The sequence below is a fragment of the Phyllopteryx taeniolatus genome, chromosome 1 (assembly GCF_024500385.1).
Source record: "Phyllopteryx taeniolatus isolate TA_2022b chromosome 1, UOR_Ptae_1.2, whole genome shotgun sequence".
Lineage (NCBI taxonomy): Eukaryota > Metazoa > Chordata > Actinopteri > Syngnathiformes > Syngnathidae > Phyllopteryx > Phyllopteryx taeniolatus.
Genome location: NC_084502.1, coordinates 40,889,877 through 40,913,599, shown reverse-complemented (window position 1 = coordinate 40,913,599; position 23,723 = coordinate 40,889,877). Strand labels below are relative to the sequence as shown.

General features: G+C 41.3%; 1 protein-coding gene across 4 annotated transcripts in view; it reads left to right on the top strand.

Annotated features, from left to right (window-relative positions):
- scube3 (signal peptide, CUB domain, EGF-like 3) overlaps window positions 1-23,723 on the top strand; it is a 135,904-nt gene that overhangs the window by 33,902 nt on the left and 78,279 nt on the right. For all 4 annotated transcript variants that reach the window (XM_061795676.1, XM_061795683.1, XM_061795666.1 and 1 more), the window contains exons 2-3: window positions 2,175-2,297; window positions 18,425-18,550. In XM_061795676.1, the coding sequence (XP_061651660.1) occupies window positions 2,175-2,297; window positions 18,425-18,550 (249 nt within the window). The remainder of the gene's footprint in view (window positions 1-2,174; window positions 2,298-18,424; window positions 18,551-23,723) is intronic.

The following is a 23,723-nucleotide window of genomic DNA, read 5'->3' as shown; positions in this document are numbered from 1 at the left end:
TTGTAAATAAAATGTTTTGAACAATAAGTACACATGTATATACAGTAAATGAACAGGTCATTTAAATAGACACATTGCTCCCTCTTGTGATCGGATCGGTGATCGGTTATTGTTTTTTTTAACTCGCTGATCGGTGATCGGCCCCAAAAATCCTGATCGTGTAAAGCCTAGTGTTAACTATGGTTAATCTGATAGTGTGGCTATAAAAGGTCTACACATCCCTGTTTAAATGCCATTTATATATATAATTATGAGCCCAAGATAAATAATTTCAAAACTTTTTCCACCATGAATGTGAACTTGTACAGCTCAATTATAAAAAATGCTATTTTTGAGAGGGAAAAAGTGAACGGCTCAATGTGGTTGCACAATTGTGCACACCCTCTTATTACAGGGATGTGGCTGTCTTCAGAAGTAACCAATCACATGCAAACTCAGATTAAATGGGAGTAAGCACACACCTGTCACTATTCAAAGGGATTAATCCCAAATACATTTCAGAATGTCTAGTAGGATTTTTTTTCTTTCAAGGCAAAGCAGGAAGGTTTTGTGCGAACACTAACTGCTATTTCGAACTGATCATAATTCCTTCCACCTTGCCCAAGGCCCCAAGTCCAGGTTGGGTTCACTTCAGGTGTGATGTTCTTTTGGTGATGAGCATTGTTGTGTTTACATCAAACATGCCTTTTGGAATTATGGCCCAAAAATTGAACCTTGGTTTCATTGGCTCATAACAAAATCTTACAAACACTTGGGTAAATTATCCTAATTACTATTAAAGCCCCTTCACCCCCACACACACAAAAACCCACCCAAACAAACACTCAAAACCTAAACCCCACATCCCCCCCACCCCCCCCCACCCCCTCCCTCCCCCCCCCACCTTACCCCCACCCCAATCCCCTACAACCACCCACACACCCCCTTCCACTAAAACCCCCACCCAACCCCATTCACCCTACTCTAAACCCAACCCCTACCACTTCCCCCCATCTCATAACAACCCACCAAATATCCTCATTTCACAACCCCTTCTATCAAATCCAACTCTCCTATTCCACTACTCACTTCATCCCCCCATCATCCCCCCCTACCCTACCTAATACACAAACACTCCCACACACACAACCCCATAATCCATTCCCCCATACATACACCCCTACCTCATTACACTAAAATACCCAACCCTTAACCTACCAACCAACCAACCTATTCCACTAACAACATTCACCAGCACCCCCCCACCCTCACCCCGCGCCCGAGAGCTTCATGGGTTTCCATGGCCCAAGCAGCCGCATCCATGCCATACATCACCAAGTGCAATGCAAAGCGTCAGATGCAGTGGTGTAAAGGACGCCACCACTGGACTCTAGAACAGTAGAACTCTTCTCTGGAGTGACGAATCACGCTTCTCAATCTGGCAATCTGATGGACGAGTTTGGGTTTGGCATTTGCCAGGAGAACTGTACTTGTCTGACTGCATTGTACCATTATGGTGAGGGGTTGTTTTTCAGGCGCTGGGCTTAGCCCCTTTGTTCCAGTGAAAGGAACTCTGAATGCTTCAGCACACCAAGAGATTTTGAACAATTCCATGCTCTCAACTTTGTAGGAACAGTTTGGAGCTGGCCGCTTTCTTATGACTGTACACCAATGCACAAAGCAAGGTCCATAAAGACATGGATGACAGTCCGGTATGAATGAACTTGACTGGCCTGCACAGAGTCCTGACCTTTGGGATGAATTAGAGCGCATGCTGAGAGCCAGGCCTTCTCGTCCAACATCAGTGTGTGACCTCACAAATGTGCTTCTGGAAGAGCTAGTTTAGAAATGATTTATCTTGGGCTCCACCTGGCATTTGAACAGGGGTGTGGAGACTTTGTTTAAGTCCACTATATATAGAAAGTGAGGGTGTTAAATTATCAGATGTTCAATGAAAAAGAAGACTCACCTGAACTAAAGATGTTCAGAGTGAGGTTTTCTGTGTTATGAAAGCTTTTGAAAGAGATGCATGTCTAGTTTCATCAATAAGTGCGTATGGAGGGTTTTTCCATTTTAGCTGTATTCTTTGCTTTACTCTACATTTTACTAGTCAAAATCAATTGCGGTTGACATGGATTATTATTATTTTTTGTGTGTGTTACAATCCATTTAACAACTTCTTTCTTTCTTCCTAGATGTGGACGAGTGTGCAGAGGCACTTGACAATTGCAGCATCGACGCCATCTGCCAGAACACACTGAAATCCTACAAGTGTATCTGCAAGTCGGGCTATAAAGGGGATGGTAAACATTGTGAAGGTAAAGGTGTCTAAATTAATATGCGCATTTTCACACATGGTTTGCAGGTGCAACAGTCTGTGGTGTCCTGTGGGAGTGTGAAAAGATTTGTTTCTATCGAAGACGTATAGCTAATGTTGATTTGCCTTATCGCTTGGAAAACACACTTGGTTCGATAAGAGCTTATGTCTCACTCAGCATTAGTCGTGAGCGCAGTGAGAAGTGGACAGAGGATGAGAAAAGCCAGGTGCTGTATGCTCCTTTATGACTAGATGAAATTAAGCAGTAAATTTCCTATACACGGTGGAGAGAATTAAGTCTGTGGTTGAAGTGGTAGTCAGAGGCACAGCCAAGCAGTCAGGGTTATTTCCAGCAGGAGTTTGGAAGACCTTCCTCCCTCCCAAACACAAACACTCTGGATCAGTATATTCCACAAATTTTATTTGTGTTATTACAAAGACAGTCACAATGTTTTCTTACTTATTACTGACTGGGTGAAGTCCTTGGCCTCTGGCCTGTTGGCCATTCAAGATTGATTTATGAAGCTTTGGTAAAATATGTGCAAACTTCAGTCTTCCTCAATCAGAGGATTAGGGTTAGCAGACAGTTCTTAAATATTGGTATTGTTGCAAAGCCAAAGTTAAATTTATTGATAAGGTAGTTATAAGTGACGTGAATCAGCTAGCAACATAGCAACCAGCCACAAATTCTGACCACTTTTAAAATAGAATGTTATTCTCTAAAAGAGCTGTATCATTATATTCTGCCTTTCCAAAGGTAATTATGCTACATTTTGATAGAAACTGTGAAAGAAAATTATACTGTAAATTACAAGATTTTGGTTACCTTAATTAGTTACTTGAGAGAGTCCAAAACATTGGGAACAGCTGTCAGTCATCAGTATGATGCAGTACAGTGCTACACCACTGGCAACGGCAACCACAGTAATGAATTTACTTAAAAATGCATATTCGTATTAGCGATGAGATTTTCCACTGTTTTGATCTTTTTATTTATTTATTTATTTATTTTTGTCTTGTTGAAGATCTGTATATGTCTTGTTTTAACTGCTACTGACTGTAATGATATTGGGCATTATTTTAACTGCTACCCCCAGTGGCTTACAGAAATGGTGCAACTGTCACGCACACACCTGAGTGACAAACCCGTTTTCAATGGCACTATAATTATGTCTGCACACTATTGTTTGTTTCCAAGACCCTAATGAAGACCAGTGAGTTGATACGCGTTGGTGTTTTTTCACGGCTGAGCCCTTAAAAACAAACAAAAAAAAAAAGGCTTTTTTACATTTGTTATCCCACTGAGTGCCTGGATCTGGAATTTTTTCTCCAACCTCGTTTTTTAAATGAATTCATCCATCCATCCATTTTCAACACCGTTTATCCTGGTTAGGGTCACGGGATGCTGGAGCCTATCCCAGCTGACTCCGAGCGAAAGGCGGCCTACACCCTGAACTGGTCGCCAGTCAGTGGCAGGGCACATATAGACACGGACAACCATTCGCACTCACATTCACACCGTCACTGAGTGGGAACTGAACCCACGCTGCCTGCACCAAAGTCAGGCGACCATACCACTACACCATCAGTGACCTTAAATGAATTTATTGTTCAATTAATAACTCTCTGACAGTGTTGGTCAAAAGTGAACATTTTAGTAAAGACAGAAGATTTTTATATCGCTCATGTATTAGATATCATTATATTGTGAAGGTGGTCATAATTTTGGTCAGTGTACAGTGGATATTTTTGAATAGATTCATTTTCATCATCTTCTAGGACAGGAGCTGTATGCTTTGAGTCATTATCAAGCTAAAAATTAAGAACAGCTCCTCAGTTTCCACTGTATAGTAGTGGACTGTATATTTGAATTTAACCACTCAAATATTTATTAATCAATAATTAAAAAGGGGGAATGAGGTGGTGGTGGGAGGGTGTCACTCCCTTCTGTCTCATCTTTAGCAAGTAGATTGCATAATCTACAGCAGGGGTGTCAAACTCATTTTTGTCACGGGCCACATCGTAGTTATGACTTCCCTCGGAGGGCCGCTACAACTGTGAAACCATATGAATGAAAGATGACCTCATATACTGTAATTACATACTGTATACACAACACATTGATGAATAGCGAGTTTTAAAATCAGAAGCCTATAAAAACATGTTTTTCAACTATTACATTTCTTTTCAAAGGGAGATTGATAACAAAAAAAATGCTTGCAAATATCTCAATGGCATTACACCAGAACACAATGAGAAATTTTTATTTGCTTTCGTGGGCCACATAAAATGATGTGGCGGGCCGGATCTGCCCACCGGGCCACCAGTTTGACACCTGTGCTGTATAGGGTTTAAGTCTGGGTGTTAACTTGGCGAATCTAAAATCTTCCATGTCAACCTCCCAATTAACTCTTGTGTTTTGCGTCATTATCTTGATGCAAGATAGAGGATCGCCCAATAATATGTTTGTTTTCATCTTTCTTAAAATTTAGATATCTTTCTGTAGACTTAAGTTCATTTGTGCCTGTCATCATGTGTTACATCATCAATGAAGATTAGTGATCTCATCCTTAAAGAAACCATGCAAGCACGAGCCATGACATGACCTCCACTGTGTTTCACAGATGAGTTTGTCCGTTAGGGACCATGAGCAGATCCTTTCTTTATGTAAACTTAGGCCTTTCCATCACTTTGATAAGGTTAATTGTTGTGTCACCAGGCCCTAAAACCTTGTCCCAGTATTTTTTAGGCTTGCCTCTGTAGCTTTCTGCATAATCAAGCTTAGCCTTTCTATTCTTCTTGCTAATGAATGGTTGCAGGGGTGCATCTTTTAGGGAACCATCCTTACTTTTGTCTTATGCAAACACTAAGATTGGGCAGCCACAACTTTACTTCTGGAGGTCGTTGCTGTTATCACTAATATTTGTTTTAGGACATTCTTTACAGCTCTCAAAATGTGTCATCAACTGCTGTTGTTTTCCCTAGTTTACATGCTTGGTGTGGTTTATTTCTTCTTCAGGACACTCCAAATGGTTGTACTAACTATGGCCAATGTTTGTCCACTGGCTGTAAATTATTTTCTGTCTTCTTGCTTCACAATTGCTCGTTATTCAGCCATCGACGGCTCTCTGGTTTTTATGTTGGTTACATCTTTAAGTATAAATATTTTACTCATAAATATACTCTTCACAGGCCAAACCCAAATCTGAAAAGGAACCATTTAGCATTATTGATTGTTTCAACATAATAAGACACACACATGGGCAACAAAACCCACCTGTCAGACACAAGTTCCATTGCTTTTGCTGAAAGGAAAAATGGGTGTATCATATCCAGATGAACATAATTGAAAATAAAATTTGAAAATTTTAATCTGTTGTTTTATGTTCATCTTTTGATGTTATAGATCCCCCCACCCCCATCTACAGCTAAAATGAAATAATTGGCCTCACTGTTAAAACCTTTGTGGAGGGGAGTGAATATGATTGTAACCAGGCTTGATTTGTCCACATTTTCCTGTTGTGACTTAGCAAGCCTGACAAGCCTGAATACTGAACAAAGCTGATGGAGGAGAATCTGTTGAAAATGCTGTGCGCGTTCTAGGTTAAAAAAAAAAAAGAGTGGGAAAGTAACGGGTGATTTTGTGCTGAGCTTGGCGAACAGCGCTGATGTGTGGGAAGAAGAGATGTGGGGAGCAGAAGAGTGTTCCTTTGTCTTGGTCCCATCCCTCCACTGTCAAGTCCAATTAAGCCTTGAGAGCGGCAACCTCAAAGAGAAACTGAACGACCAGGATCATAGGGCCTAAATGGGCCAGCAAGTGCTCAGTGTATGTGCACAGTGTTCGCAATCCATCGTGTCCTGGTCTCCTTAATGGGGCCCTCCAGCCATCATCATAACCATAACAGACAAACTCACTCTCACTGTCAAACCAATCTGCGATCTTTCTGTAAACGTCCACCTGCACTCTGTGACACATTTCTTTCGGTGTCGCATTCTAGAACTTACTTTGTGTTGTGGTTATGGTTATCTAGCATGCACCATTTTCCCCTTTTTAACCTTAATATTATATTGTTATTTTTTTGCTTTCATCCTGCATGTCTTTAGTTACGACCGATCCATGCATAATTTCTTTGTTGTATAAAGTATTTTGGGGACATAGGTAGTGTAGTGCTGCACAAGGTAGAAAACAGAGCTGCCACAAATGATTATTTTTATAGTCGACTAGTCAACAATTATTTTTGCGATTAGTTGACTAATCTGAATATACCACTGGCGTCGGGCCGAAACCTTGTGGTTCCATTCGTTCATTTTCCATACCGCTTATCCTCACTAGGGTCACGCCTATCCCAGCTATCTTCGGGCGAGAGGCGGGGTACACCCTGAACTGGTCGCCAGCCAATGGCAGCTCTTATGTCCAAATTTGATCAATCCCATATCTTTTCAAGTAGGGGTCAAAATGATTCGTTTTAGCAATGATTCGATTCATATCATGATTCGTTCAACTATGATATTGTTCATTTAGAACAATATGAGCCGAAATGATTCAGTAGCTGAAAATCAATTCAGTACATTTTTAGCCAAAAAATCATCCAGTGTGACTGTGAAATAAATATCTGCATACTGGACAGTGTAGGTGAAATTTCTTAGATTTCTGTTGTTTCTTGTAAGGGAATCGTGTAAAAATTAAATATGGTCATTAATGAGGCTCTTACTCGGGATGTATATCCTCACTCACTATTCGTGAGGACGTAAACAAGAGAATAACAAATCAATTGTATTTGTTACTCCATGTACTATTTTAAAATAATAGGCCAACAATGAAAAGTCCAATTTGATTATTTGAACTATTCTATTGAACTGGATTGAACCATGCGTAAATCCAATGCGTTATTTCCTTGTATCGATACAATCAATTGATTACCTTTTAAAATGATTTAAATCTATATATTTTTGACCGGAAGGCTAACTTGCTGAGCACAGATCAATCCGGGTGGATTGTAGGAATATAAATCGATACATTGATATAATGAAGGAATTGTTACAGCATTATTTTCAAGCGTCGATCACTTGCTCTCTTCGACCGTGCAGTGTTAATGGCTCAACATAAAATATATATTTTTTTTTTCCGGAAAAGTGATAGTTTTGGAGGTGTGAAGATTCTGCCAGATGCCAGCATTATGTAAATTGAAGCTTATCGCACCAGCAAGCAACTGCTCTTACACATCCATCATTACCTTCCAGCTTGCATTGTGTAAGGTACAGTATGTGCAAAAGATAATTAAGATAATTTGTAACCTTTAGTTTTCCAGATAGAACATTAAGAAGAGTTCCTTATTCACAATGTTGATCTGATAATAGTGTAATAATGTACATGCATTGTCAATGATGAGAACATTGCTCCCGCCAACATTGCTGTCATGTAGGCATGTTGCTCAGCCGGCATGCTACAGCATATCAGTCTTCTATTCATATAAAAGAGTCAGCCCCCAAAATGTATACACACATCAGCAAAAGGAAAATGTGCAGAAATATTTTTAATTCCAAATTTATTCAGACATCATGAGAGAGAATTTTCCTTTCAACAAGACAGACCACACCACCACCGAGACGTGCGAGCTTATCTGGATGAGACTTTGCAAGGACACTGGCTAAGACGAAGAAGTGCAGTCGAGTTCCCCACACTTTTTTCCAGATTTACTGTAATACTAGGAGACTTTTCCCTATGGGGGACCCTAAAGGATGTTGTGTATCGCAGGAAACCAACTACATTGGTGGCCCTTAGACAAGAAATTGAAAATGCATGTGCAGCAATCCCATTGGGCACTTTGGCCAACGTTACCCAAGCAGTGCCCATAAATGTCTGGAAGCTAATGGCCACCACTTTTGAACATGAACAGGCCAAAGCTAACTTGTGTTAATCCCGTGATGTCTGAATAAATCTGGTATTAAAATATGTATGCAAATTTTCTTTTTTGTATATCATGTTTTTTGGCTGACTCCGTATGTGGTTATAACGTTACATCAAACACATAACCTGCATCCTAAGGTTAATGAAATCGTCATTGTTAGCTTTAAGCTAAACTTATAATTTACAGCTTTGAGCAAGTAGCTCACAGCCATTGACGCTAATATTAGCAGCCAACTAGCCAAATAGGTTGCCGAGATGAAATTGAATCAGCCACAACATGCTTCCTTTTTAGATGCTCGTGTACCACTGTTATGCTGCCATGAAAGGCATGTTCTGGTTTACAGGTTTTGCCTCACATTCCTCTTAAGTATGGTGAAATGATCAAACGTCCGGGCTCCGTTGTTAACGTCGGTTAGCTGTAATTCTTCTGGGTACCTCACACGGCTAACCAGGATGACCACTTGTGCATGTGCGTCACCAGAAAGACCCAGATAACCATTACTGCGCATGTGCGTCACAGCCAGAAGGCATAGATAGCAGGTGAGCATGCGGAGCAGCGAGCCATTCAGGCACTTTTGAAAGGAAGAACAAAGCTTTAAAAAATACATGGCAACATTGACCCATCCATCCATTTTCTACCGCTTATCCGAGGTCTGGTCACGGGGGCAGTAGCTTTAGCAGGGACGCCCACACTCTCCCTCTCCCCAGCCACTTCATCCAGCTCTTCCAAGGAGATCCCAAGGTATTTCCAGGCCAGCCGAGAGACGTAGTCTTTCCAGCATGTCCTGGGTCGTCCCCGGTGTCTCCTCCCGGTGGGACGTGCCCGGAAGACCTCACCAGGGAGGCGTCCGGGAGGCATCCGAATCAGATGCCCCAGCCACCTGACCGCATACCTCATGGCAACGTTGACCATTAAATTAATTGTTTTGAGATCTTTTGGCCGACTTCATTTTGTCAGACACATTCTATTTAAGTGATTTCTTGTTTGATCACGTCTGGAGGTAATCAGGCCTGAGTATGGTCAGTGAAAATAAGCTCAGCATTTCCAAAAAATTGATTAGCCACAGTTAATTCATGATTTAAAAAGGGGGCAGTTAACGTTTCACACAGGGCCAGGTTGGTGTAAATAATTTTTTCCTGTTAATAAATCAGATCACCATTTAAAAAAAAAAAAATGCATGTTATGTTTACTTGGGTTGCCTTTGTCTGATATTTACATTTGATTATCTTAAACATTGAGGTGGGAAAACTATGCAAAAAAAAAAAAAAAAGAATTTGAGAAGCGTAGCGATAACCGTTTTCTTCCACCGATACCGATAATTTGCTGATTCTCCAAGCCGATACTAATACAAAGAATTTTTTTTAAATGGTTTATATCAGGTCGAGGACCCCTAAACAGATGGAAAGCTGAAGCGGAGACCCCCTGCTTATGTATACACTGCCAAAAAAAAAGCCTGTCTAGAAATAGGCTGAATTTCCTCAAATTTGGTAAAATTTTCTTATTTTGAGCACACAAAAAAAAACCTCTCCCAATGGGGTAAGCAAAATTTGCTTGGCTAGAATTCTTAAAATAAGCTCAAATCTGGCGCTTTTAATATAGTAACAAGTCTTAAAATGAGAAACATTTGCTTATTACAAGCAAGAATTTTAAGAAACCTTTCTAGTTTCATGATTAAATAATGTTTTGCTTAATTTAAGAATTTACATCTCACTTAATATTTAGTTTGCTGATTACAAGCAAGAAATTTGGTATGTAGGAAATGTTTAAGATAAGTGGTATATTTTCATGATTGATTAATTTTTTATTTAATTTAAGAATTTAAATATTGTGAATTTTAATTAGTAAAAAAGGCTTAAACTCTGACATTTTCTTGAAACAAAACATTTTGTTTCTCCTTTGCGCTGTTTCCAAGAAATCCAACCTTATCTATAAAAAAAGTAGCAAAATTGGTTTACAGTAAGAGTTTATTCAAAACCTATCTTAAAACAAGTAATTTAGACTTCAATCAGGGCCCTTGAAACGTTCCTACACACACACACACACACACACACACACAAATCATACCAAAACCTAAAATTTTTCCATGTCATTTGATTAAGTCCAAAGCACAATTCTCAATGTGTTTTTACCTTGTCAAATCAATGTGAATAAATTCAGTAAAAGTAATGCAACTTCTTCAGGTTGACGGCATCCCTTAGTGTTGGTGTCCACCAACGGGTTCGGGTATTGGCGTCACGACAGGCACTAACAACCTTATTGCCACAGCTCCTCCGGTCGGCCGCCTCAACAATGGAGGCATGGGACATGGTCCACTCTGACTCAATGTCCCCCGCCTTCCCCGGGACGTGGATGAAGTTCTGTTGGAGGTGGGAGTTGTAGCTCCTTCTGACAGGGGACTCTGCCAGACGTTCCCAACTGACCCTCACAATACGTTTGGGTCTGCCAGGTCGGAACGGCATCTTCCCCCACCATCGGATCCAACTCACCACCAGGTGGTGATCGGTTGACAGCTCCGCCCCTCTCTTCACCCGAGTGTCATGGGGCCGCAAGTCAGATGACACATACCGCGGCCTAGGGTGTCCTAGTGCCAAGTGCACATGTGGACACTCTTATGTCTGAACATGGTGTTCGTTATGGACAACACATGATGAGCACAGAAGTCCAATAACAGAACACCACTCAGGTTCTGGTCGGGGGTCCATTCCTACCAATCACACCCCTCCAGGTCTCACTGTCATTGCCCACGTGAGCATTGAAGTCCCCCAGCAGAACGATGGCATCCCCAGCGGGAGCACTCTCCAGCACCCCCTCCAAAGACTCCAAAAGGGGTGGGTACTCTGAATTGCTGTTTGGTGCAGAGGCACAAACAACAGTCAGCACCCTTCCCCCCCCACCTGAAGGCGGAGGGAGGCTACCCTCTCCTCCACCATTGTAAACCCCAACATTCAGGCACCGAATGGGGGGCAATAAGTATGTATAAGCCCACACCTGCTCAGCGCCTCTCACCGTGGGCAACTCCAGAGTGGAAAAGAGTGCAACCCCTCTCAAGATGACTGGTACTGGAGCCCAAACTGTGTGTGGAGGTGAGTCTGGTCCGGAGAGATCTTTCTCAGCATTACATATCATGTAATATCTAGTCGGAACTTCTCAACCTCGCAGACCAGCTCATGCTCCTTCCCTGCCAGAGAGATGACATTCCAGCCAGTTTCTGTAGCCAGGGATCGGCCCGCCAAGTTCCCCACCTTCTGCCGCCAACCAGCTCTCTACGCACCCAACCCCCTTGGCCTCTCCCACAAGTGGTGAGCACATGGGAAGGGGGACCCACATTACCTCTTCGGGCTGTGCCTGGCCGGGCTCCATGGGTGCAGGCGCGGCAGGCGCTCACCTTTGAGCCCACCTCCAGGCCTGGCTCCAGAGGTCGGGGTGGGGGGGGGGTCTTTTGCTTTGCATAGTAGACTTTCAAGTTGCATTTACGGATGTAGCGCTGAACTGTATTTACTGACATTGGTTTTCTGGAGTGTTCCTGAGCCCATGTGGTGATATCCTTTACACATTGATGTCAGTTTTTGATGCAGTGCCGCCTGAGGGATCGAAGGTCACGGGCATTCAATGTTGGTTTTCGGCATTGCCGCTTACATGCAGTGATTTTTCCAGATTCTCTGAACCTTTTGATGATATTATGGACCGTAGATGATGAAATCCCTAAATTCCTTGCAATTGTACGTTGAGGAACATTGTCCTTAAACTGTTCGACTATTTTCTCACACACTTATTCACAAAGAGGTGAACCTCTCCCCTCTTTGCAATTGAATGACTGAGCGATTCAGGGAAGCTCCTTTTATACCCAATCATGGCACCCACCTGTTCCCAATTAGCCTGTTCACCTGTGGCATGTTCCAAACAGGTATTTGCATATCTGTTGTTGACCAATACTGGCCACTCATGCCAGAGTAGCATCTGCTCCATTTGCACACTGATTGAGGAGTATCTGCAACATTTGCACAATCAACATTGTCCCAGATTATCGCGCTACTCGTCACTTTAAACTGCATACACTCCTTGAAGTCTCGGCGCCCTTTGCACAATGGTCATTGCACCGGACTATTGCAATATTAGTCATTCGAACTGCTCTAAGTGCTAGAGGACTCTGCATCTTTTGCACAATTGTCAAAAAAAAAAAAAATGTACCGGCATTACCAAATAACTATTAACCCTTTATTGCTCAGTGACTGTTTTTTGTCAATGTCTTTATGTCTCAAAAGTGTTCTCTGTCAATTGACTGTCTGTTGTCGTACTAGAGCGGCTCCAACTACCGGAGACAAATTCCTTGTGGGTTTTTTGGACATACTTGGCAAATAAAGATGATTCTGATTCTGATTCCTCAACTTTCTCAGTCTTTTTGCCACCTGTCCCAGCTTTTTTGGAACGTGTTGCAGCCATAAAATTCTAAGTTAATGATTATTTGCTAAAATCAATAAAGTTTATCAGTTTGAACATTAAATATCTTGTCTTTGTAGTGTGTTCAATTTACTGTAGGTTGAACATGATTTGCAAACAGACAGAAAAAGGCAGAGCTGCGCGCATTTTCTGATTTAGGCATATGGGACAATATGGCCCATTGTGATTGCTGTTTAGTTGTGCTGTATGGTATTCTGTTAAGTTCAAAATACTTATACTAATACTCATAGTCATTAGTTATCAATACTTACAAGTTGAATTAACTGTGTGTCCTGGTGTGTTGTTCTTGTGCTGTAATGTGTGTTGGTGGCTTCAGAAAAAAGAGTTAGGTTCCACCTATACAATATCAACAACAGCATGTAAATCTACAGCTTACTTTACAAGACAGAATTATGTGCTACAGCAATATCACAATTGTCCAGAAACATTTACCCATTCTGCTATCCTCCTCCTCATATCAGAATCTATCGAATTTGCCGCCATGTTTGCATGTCGTGTTGCTTGCCACCACTCGGGTACGTGCCATGTTGCTTGTCAAAATAGCTCAGTGAGTCTGTGTATGAACAGACAATACATATATGATATTAAGAACAATGATCTACAACATCTATATGCTTATGCTATATAACGCCCATCCTATGCAGTTAATGTATTAACACTCTTGTGGTGGTAGTAAATATGGTCCTGGGTACTTATACTGTAAATCAACTTGGTAAACAGGAAATTCAACAAAAGAGTAATCCTAACATTTTGAAGTAAATTACAAATTACGGGGCCTCCAAAAAGTAAGGAAATGTATAGATAAATTGCTTTATAAATCCCAAATCTTAAAAACCTTGTTTGTTATTGTAAAGCATCTGAATGCTTTGAAAAGCGCTATGGAAGTGGTATGCATTATTATTATTATTGTTGAAGTAAGCTTTTTAATAATGAAAGACACAATCAGTAAATTCAAATGCAAGAATATATGTTTTAGTAGAACAAAAAAATTAATAAAATTAAACAACATATAGGATTTGGTATTCACAGACTCAATTTAGGTATCTCCCCTTAAATTTTAGTTCAGTGTTGTTTCATCTGATGTTGCCTGGGTGAGTTGTGTCCTCAAAAAACAAAATGGGCTGCTTCACTTGCAATGCAAGCACAAAATAAAATGCATGTGAAACTGTGTTAGAATGGTACTAACAAATCCCCAGTTCAGCCGATAGAGACTGCTGGGGGCAAGAGAAGCGCCCACTGCCTCCATGCAGGTCTCTCACCAAAGCAGCTTAGCCAAAGCACAAACCAGACAAGGGAGACGACTTTGTATCCACAGCAGGGTCCAAAGAGTGTATCCATACTCCGCTGTACTTTAAAAAGTCTCTTTAGTTTTGAATTGTATTTAAACCTCTATACTTGGCATACAAGAGGCCAACAAAATGCTAGCATTGTTAGCATGCTACATTGCAAATCGCAATTAGCATTTTTCTTTAGTGCACAAAACATTCCTCTTAGCACAACAACCAAAAAAAAAACATCACATTTTCAAATGGGTTACAAATAGTCCAAAACAAACCAGGAGACTGCATCCGCTTGTTGTATTTTTACGAGAATTGCTTCTTCGTCATTAGCTTGCTTCCCTGCTTAGAGCCACAATGCAAAATGGAAATTGATTGGATTGGTCTTTCCAGAACGTTCCAGGTTAATCTACGCCCACCATGATCTAATTGGACATTAAAGGTACGTCGTCCAATGAAATTAAAGAAACCAATGGTATGTTCGGAAATTCACTCCAAGCATGCTCTCTACACTCGGAAATGTTCGCTGGTGCTCTGAACACTGTACTCCCAGAGCACAGTAAGAACGTCAGATTGAATTTCTGAACAGGGGTCACCAACGTGGTGCCTGCGGGCACCAGGTAGCCCCCAAGGACCCCATGTGTAGCCCGCAGGCCTGTTCTAAAAGTAGCTCACTAGCAGAGGTGGGTAGAGTAGCCAAATATTGTACTCGAGTAAGAGTACTGTTACTTTAGAATAATATAACTCAAAAGTAAAAAGTAGTCATACAAATATTTACTTGAGTCATAGTAAGAAAGTACTCAATGAATAAACTACTCAAGTAAAGAGTAACTTGTAACTTCTGATTGTTTTTTTTAATAAATCAGAACATGAACATCAAATAAAATAAAAAATAATACTATGTGGGAGTCGATGCAGACCTGCCATGATTTAAATTTTTCACTGCCCAAAAACCAAAAACCACATGCATTGGGCCTTACAGAAACATTATTTGCTTTTTTCACTTCAGTGACTTCATGAAGGGTCACTGATGGTGTGTACACTCACCTGACTTTGGTGCGTGCGGCGTGGGTTCAATAATATATTATTAAAGGTAATTTGAGCAAATTTATTTCAGAAGTGTTCATCAAACTGGTAGCCCTTTGCATTAATCAGTACCCAGGAATTAGTTCTCAGCTTCAAAAAAGTTGGTGACCCATGCTTTATAACATAACATAACAATTAACAGCAACGTAACATTTCCCCTGTCAAACAGCAATAGCATAATCTATCTGATGTGTTCCAAAAACATTCCAGAAGCATGTAATGCCAAAAACAGGTTTGTGCGCATATAGACCCCAAGTGGTGCTTTAGCACCTGCCCTTTTGCCTTGGATGAAAAAAAACTGCCCTTTTGACATGACATGACTTTTGACTGACATTTTTTTCTTCATTCATCAATATTTAAAAAAAATAAAATGTACCCTCTGTCACATCACTTCCACTTGTGATTTGATATGACATTGATACGTTTTTATTTGTTTTAGTTTGTTTGAATATGCTTCTTCTAAATAATACCTTTGAACAATAATGCTGTAATGCTGCGAAAGATCTCTCCGGACCATGGCTTGTGTTGTAAGACAAAAAACGTCAGGAAAAGCTTTCTAAAACAGCTGAAATTTATTTGGGATTAATCAGATGCACTTTAAATGGTTGTGTTGTTGTTGCATTTGTGTGGGGACTTCAGTTTAACATGAATTTGAATGTAATTGCTTAATTCGGAACACAGCCACATTCTGATTTATAAGCGGGCACGGGCACTTGTCCAACCACGTTATCTCAGTTATTTATTTTTTACTTCCCCTCTTTTTTTTTCAGTTGAGTTTCAGGAACAGGTACACTCTCGGTTAACTAATTCATTCATTCATACATCTTCCATTCCGCTTCTCCTCACTAGGGTCGCGGGCGTGCTGGAGCCTATCCCAGCTATCTTCGGGCGAGAGGCGGGGTACAGCCTGAACTGGTCGCCAGCCAATCGCAGGGCACATATAAACAAACAACCATTCACACTCACATTCACACCTAAGGGCAATTTCGAGTCTTCAATTAACCTACCATGCATGTTTTTGGGATGTGGGAGGAAACCGGAGTGCCCGGAGAAAACCCACGCAGGCAGAGGGAGAACATGCAAACTCCACACAGGCGGGGCCAGGGATTGAACCCCAGTCCTCAGAACTGTGAGGCAGATGTGCTAACCAGTCGCCCATCGTGCCGCCGGTTAACTAATTCCATCCATCCATTTTCTGAGCCGCTTCTCCTCACTAGGGTCGCGGGCGTGCTGGAGCCTATCCCAGCTGTCATCGGGCTGGAGGCGGGGTACACCCTGAACTGGTTGCCAGCCAATCGCAGGGCACATAGAAACAAACAACCATTCGCACTCACAGTCATGCCTACGGGCAATTTAGAGTCTCCAATTAATGCATGTTTTTGGGATGTGGGAGGAAACCGGAGTACCCGGAGAAAACCCACGCACGCACGGGGAGAACATGCAAACTCCACACAGGCGGGGCCGGGGATTGAACCCGGGTCCTCAGAACTGTGAGGCTGACGCTCTAACCAGTCGGCCACCGTGCCGCCGGTTAACTAATTGTGGGGGGAAAAAAAAGTTTTAGTGATTTATCTTCCCATCACATCCTTTAAGAGTTTTGTTACTGACTGTGTTGATTGTGTTAGCAGAAATATTTATACAATACATACACTACTGTTTTTTCAAAATTATATGTATCATTTTGGGGATTGGTGCCCTTTTTGGGCTTGAGTACCTGCCCACAAAAATGTCTGTGCACATGCCTGCTAAAAACAATAATCATCCGGAAGAACAAGTTGAAAATTACACTACATACCACATGGCAAATATTTGACAACCTTTTTCTGAAATAGGTTACATTTTATTTTGATCGTATGCATTTATAAGTCAAGTAGTCCTGATTCAACAGATCCATTCACATTTAGTTGTTTGTGTGGTGCAAAAAAAACCAACAGCTGAATTCAAACTTTAAATGGTATAATTCCCTAATTCTTAAATTGAGAAATTGTGCAATCTTAAAATAAGAAAAAAAAAGTCTTGCTCTTCTGTTCTGGATTTATGCAAACCCTTGTGCAACCCCTGATTCTTGCTTGTTAATAGCAATTATATCTTGAAATTAGTTATTTATTATTAAGGAAAAAAATTATTTAATTTGAGATACATTTTCCATCCATTTTCTGTACCGCTTATCCTCACTAGGGTCGGGGCGTGCTGGAGCCTATCCCAGCTATCTTCGGGCGAGAGGCGGGGTACACCCTTAACCGATTGGCAGCCAATCGCAGGGCACATATAAACAAACAACCATTTGAACTCACATTCACACCTACGCGCAATTTCGAGTCTTCAATCAACCTATCATGCATGTTTTTGGGATATGGGAGGAAACCGGAGTACCCGGAGAAAACCCACTCAGGCACGGCGAGCACATGCAAACTCCACACAGGCGGGGCCGGGATTTGAACCCCACTCCTCAGAACGGTGAGGCAGATGTGCGAACCAGTCGTTCACCGTGCCGCCGAGATACATTTTCTAATGCAAAATTTGCTCATCAAGATTTTTCTTTTTAGGTTTAAAAAATAATTTACACACAGTGTAAACTATTCTACACAGAACACGGAACATTCATAAACCCTTCACATACTGTCTGAACAGTTTTTTGAGGGATCGAGGGTGGGGGATGTGGGTTTGAAGATGATGATGATGAATCTATGGGGTATTATCAAGAGGCAAATGAGGGGCCCCAGACACAAAAACAAAGAAGAAAGCTGGGCTTCCATAACTCTCAAGCAATGCCACAGGCTGATTGCTTCAATACTACGGTGCATCGAGGCAGTGATTAACCAAGTATTGAAGATTAACATATCGTTTTGAAAGTACCATATTCTGGTTGATTTAATGCGACACTAACATTTCTTTTTTCTGCAAAAACTGAGAATGTCACAGTAATCTTCACAGTGTTCAAATTTTTTGAATTCCTGATTTCGTGGGTTTTATGAGCTGGAAGCCCAAATTATGTAAAAATAAATAAATACTTGAAATTTTTTTGTTGCCCTGAATCTATATAATCTATGAAAGTTTAACTTTTTGAATGGAATTATGGAAATAAATGAACTTTTCCATGATGTTAAATTTTTTTTGGAAAGGGTCTGTATGTTTAGTACTAAGCTACTTTCGAACCCTGTTATCATGATTTAAAGAAGAATACAGAAAATACATTAAACTCGGGTAATTTCTTTGATAAAATTGACTAACTTGTTTCAATGCTGCCTTGGTATAGATGCAATAATTATATATATTTAGCGGGTATTATTCTCAAGCCATCACTCCTCCTACCAAATTATCCAGTTACTAATGGAACATGACTGGTTTGAGCATTTAAGGTGCCTGATTTCATATCTTATTATTATTTTTTTTTGCAGATGTCGACGAGTGTGCAACCGAATACAACGGTGGCTGTGTCCATGAGTGCATCAACATCCCAGGAAATTACAGGTGCACATGCTATGATGGCTTCCGCTTGGCACATGACGGGCACAATTGTCTAGGTGAGTGTGTGATTTGTGCGTGCATGAGTGTGTGCGTGCGTGTGAGTGTATAAACCAGGGTGTATGCGTGCATGTGTGTTTCTAATTCTTTCCTCTGTACTTTCACAGGGTGAATTGTGTCTTTTGTAGTTATGTGAGAAAAGATTGTTATATACAGTATTAATCAGAGGTGGGATTAAGTTATGTGCTAGTCACAAGTAAGTCTCAATTCATAGCCTTCAAGTTTCAAGCAAGTCCTAAGTTACTGTGGCAGAAGTCAAGTCACCAATACATTTTAAGCAAATTGAATCACCCAGGATTAAGTCACAAGTCAAGTCATTCAATCTTGTTTGGTCAGGAGTGATCATTAAAATATTTTTTTCACTTTTTCATAAAAGTAAAAAGTATATTTACACATTATAAAAGTTAAATGAATGAAAACAGAATATGAAATATAAAAAATAAAATAAAAAATAACCGAATCATTTTAAAGTTGCATTTCAAAGGCTAAACAAACTATACTATGCACTTTGAGGTAAAGTGACAGCTACTAAGGTTCTTCAGAGAAGATCATTAAACAGATTCATATGTAGAATAGACACAGAAGAGATAAAATGATGTATACATGTATGTATACATTTTCTGTTGGTCAAATATAATTATACGTATAATCTGGCTAATGGAGAATCAAAGGGAATAGTAGTAATTATACATGACACAAAAATGTAGTCACCTTTAAAAAAAAAAAAAAAAAAAGCTATGGCAAAAAATGTGAACAAAATCTACCTTCTCTATTTTGTCCTCTTGACTTCAATTCAGTCACTCAGTTGGGTACTTCATTTAGAACCACTGACTCAGTTTACAGTATAGTGAAACATGACAATTATCCTATTTGTCATTAGGTTAGAGTTCATATGCTGTGGTCACCATGTCAAAAAAAATGAACAGGGTCAGAGTCCAACCACGAATAGCGAATTTCTGCGAATAATTGACACTCCCCTAAAAGTGATTTAAAAAAGTGAGAATTGCCTACATTAATAGTTCAAGCCATAAATGTCCCAGATACTAAGATCCCAAAACACTTTAATAGCAATTTAAAGTAACGCTTACAAACATCCTTAAACACTGCTGTACCCTGAGAGATACAGAACGGTGCGGTGGTCCGGTGCCCCGGTGCTCATGCCCCTCCCCTTGGGACTGGTTGGGGCGCTTCAGTCAGGCTTGGGACCCCCCTGGTTCCTGGGTGATTGGTGGCGTACCCCTGGTTGGCTCCCCTGCTGGACGGGCTCGCTGGGCTGGCTCACCCTTCCTCGATGTGCCGGCTAAGCAATTCTGTACACCAGTTGACTAACATGCATGTGATATGGTGTTCATTCATTAATAAGTTCGATAGAAACACTATAGACTTTAACTACTTGTGCTGGAATCACTTAATACAACACAGGTTATATTAACATATCAACTCACAGGTTCTTACAGGGGTTTAGACACTAAAAAAGAATCCCACCGCAACACTCGACAGTAGTACTGCCTTGCTCATTTTCCCACATCCTGTCCTGCCCTTTTCTGTCCTCTCTTATCTGTTTCTCTTGGTTAGTTATTGCATATGCTCATCGGGTCTCTCCCCCCTACCCCCAATCTAGAAAAATAACTGTTGTAATGTTACTTGTGTTCAAATATCTAGACTGTCTGTATTGTTCTGCTGTGGTCTTTAAAAAAATCTCCCACTATATGAAGCCAGTGCAAACTGTAGGCAGGTCCCAAGTCCGGATAAATGCAGAGGGTTGCGTCAAGAAGGGCATCCGGCTTAAAACTTGGCCAAACAAATATGAGCGTTCATCCAAAGAATAACATACCAGATCTTTCATGCCCCAGGTTAACAACGTCTGCCACCGGCGCAGGGTGTCAGTGGTAAATCAGCCGCTGTGGGTCGAAGACAAAGGAGAGGTGGAAAGCGGGTTCTTAGGCAGCAAGAGAAGAGGAAAGCACATAGCTTCGAACTGAATGGTGGGACTTTGAATGTTGGGACTATGACAGGAAAAGCTCAGGAGTTGGTTGACTTGATGATTAAGAGAAAGGTTGATTATATTGTGTGTCCAGGAGAGCAGGTGGAAAGGCAGTAAGGCTAGAAGCTGAGGGGCAGGGTTCAAATTATTTTACCATGGTGTAGATTAGAAGATAAATGGAATAGGGGTTATTTTAAAGGAAGAGTTAGCTAAGAATGTCTTGGAGGTGAAAAGAGTGTCAGATCGAGGGATGAGGCTGAAACTTGAGGGTGTTATTTTCAATGTAATTAGTGGCTATGGCCCACAGGTAGGATGTGACCAAGAGATGAAAGAGAAATTCTGCATCCAGTTGTGACGAAGGAGTTGAGACCATCCCAGACAGAGAGAGAGTCGTAATTGGTGCAGATTGTAATGGACATGTTGGTGAAGGAAACAGGGGTAATGAAGAAGTGATGGGCAACTTCGGCATCCAGGAAAGGAACTTGAAGGGACAGATGGTGGTAGACTTTGCAAAAAGGATGGAAATAACTGTAGTGAACACGTTCTTCCAGAAAAGGCAGGAAAATAGGGTGACCTACAAGAGCGGAGGTAGAAACATGCAGGTGGATTACATCTTGTGCAGACGATGTAATCTGAAGATTACTGAGTGTAAGGTACTGGTAGGGGAGAGTGTAGCTGGACAGCATAGGATGGTGGTGTGTTAGATGACGCTGGTGGTGGGGAGGAAGATTAAGAAGACAAAGGCAGAGCATAGAATCATGTGGTGGAAGCTGTTAAAGGAAGTGTTGTGCAGCTTTTCGAGAAGAGGTGAGAAAGGCTCTCGGTGGGTCCTTCCAGAAGACTGGACCACTACAGCCAAGAAGATCAGAGGCATAGGCAGGAGCATACTTGGTGTGCCCTCTGGTAGGAAAGGGGATACGGAGACTTGGTGGTGGAACCTCAAAGTACAGGAGTAACAAGAGGTTAGCGAAGAAGAACTGGTATACTGAGAGGACCGAGGAGATGAGACAAGAATACATTGAGCTGCGACGTAGGGCTAAGGTAGAGGTGGCAAAGGCCAAAGAAGAGGCATATGATGACATGTATGCCAGGTTGGACACTAAAGAAGGAGAGAAAGAGCTATACAGATTGGCCAGACTGAGCAGGTTAGGGTGATTATGGATAAAGATGGAAATGTGTTGACTGGTGGGAAGGGGGAAGTTACAAAGGCACTAAAAGAGGATAAAAATTAGAAAGACAGTTGGTTCTGATGACATATCTGTCGAGTTATGGAAGCATCTAGAGAGGTGGCCGTGGAGTTTTTGACCAAATTTTTCAACAGAATTCTAGCAGGTGAGAAGATGCCTGAGGAATGGAGGAAAAGTGTGCTGGTGCACATTGTTAAGAACAAGGGTGCAGAGCTGTGGGATCTATAGAGGAATAAAGTTGATGAGCCACACAATGACGTTATGGGAAAGTAGTGGAGGCTAGACTCAGGACAGAAGTGAGTATTTGCAAGCAACAGTATGGTTTCATGCCTTGAAAGAGTACCACAGATGCATTATTTGCCTTGAGGATGTTGATGGAAAAGTACAGAGAAAGTCAGAAGGAGCTACATTGTGTCTTTGTAGAGCTAGAGAAAGCCTATGACAGAGTACCCAGAGAGGACCTGTGGTACTGCATGCGGAAGTCTGGAGTGGCAGAGAAATATGTTAGAATGATACAGGACATGTATGGGGGCAGCAGAACAGTGTTGAGGTGTGCTGTAGGTGTGACAGAGGAATTTAAGGTGGAGGTGGGACTGCGTCAGGGATCAGCCCTCAGCCCCTTCCTGTTTGCAGTGGTGATGGATAGGCTGACATATAAAGTTATACTGGAAACCCCGTGGACCATGATGTTCGCAGATGACATTGTGATCTGCAATGAAAGCAAGGAGCAGGTGGAAGAACAGTTAGATGGATGCATGCACTGGAAAGGAGATGAATGTTGATTAGCTGAAATAAGAATATAACGAATGCTCATGAATGAGAGGGGCAAGAGTGAGGCTACAGGGAGAAGAGATAGCAAGGGTGGAGAACTTGAAATACCGGGGGTCAACAGTACATAGCAATGGTGAGTGTGGTAAGGAAGTGAAGAAACAGGTCCATGCGTGTTGGAACGGGTGGAGGAAGATGTCAGGTGTGTTATGTGACAGAAGAGTCTCTGCTCGGATGAAGGGCAAAGTTTACAAGTCAGTGGTGAGGCCAGCCATGATGTACGGATAAGAGACAATGGCACTGAAGAGACAACGGGAAGCAGAGCTGGTGGTGGCACAAATGAAGATGTTTAGGTTCACTCTTGGAGTGACCAGATTGGATAGGATTAGAAATGAGGTCATCAAAGAGACAGCCAAGTTTAGATGTTTTAGAGACAAAGTTAGAGAGAGCAGACTTTGATGTTTTGGACACATCCAGAGGAGAGAGAGTGAGTATATTGGTAGAAGTATGATGAGGATGGAGCTGCCAGGCAAGAGAGTGAGAGGAAGACCAAAGAGAAAGTTGATGGATGTTGTGAGGGAAGACATGAGGGCATGATGCAGGAAATAGGTTTACATGGAAAAGGATGACATGCTGTGGCGACCCTTAACGGGAGAAGTCGGAAGGTAAAGAAGATGAAATGAACAGAATGACCAGTCAAGTCGATGTCAAATTGAGTCTCTGATAAATTTTAGCTGAGCAAATCAAGTCCTAAAATTGGCGACTCGAGTCCGACCTGATTTAAATCACGTGACTTGAGTGCTCCGCCTTTGATATTAATCTTTTGTCTTGAGAGAACACTAACCCATGAGGATGCATATATTAATTGCTTCACATCTCTTGGGGGTCAGTTGGTCTTTTAATGAGTGAGGAGTGTGGTCTTAGACCTGCTCCATGTATAAAGTGTATAAAGACAACCATTGTTGTGATTTGACGCAATATAAATAAAATTGAATTGAACTGAATTGAATTAATTTCATATCACAAATTGTAATACTGTATATGCCCTCGGGCTGAATGAACTCTTATTTGACTGCTTGCATGAGATATGAGAAAATTCTTAATTTCACAGAGCATGTAGTCTTCTAGTGTCGTTTCATGTAAAGAAAAAAAAGGATTAGCCTGACAAAAAGAGAGTGAATTTAAGAAGTGCTTGACCCTGAGCTTCAAGCTCTGAGTGAGCCACTGGGCCAA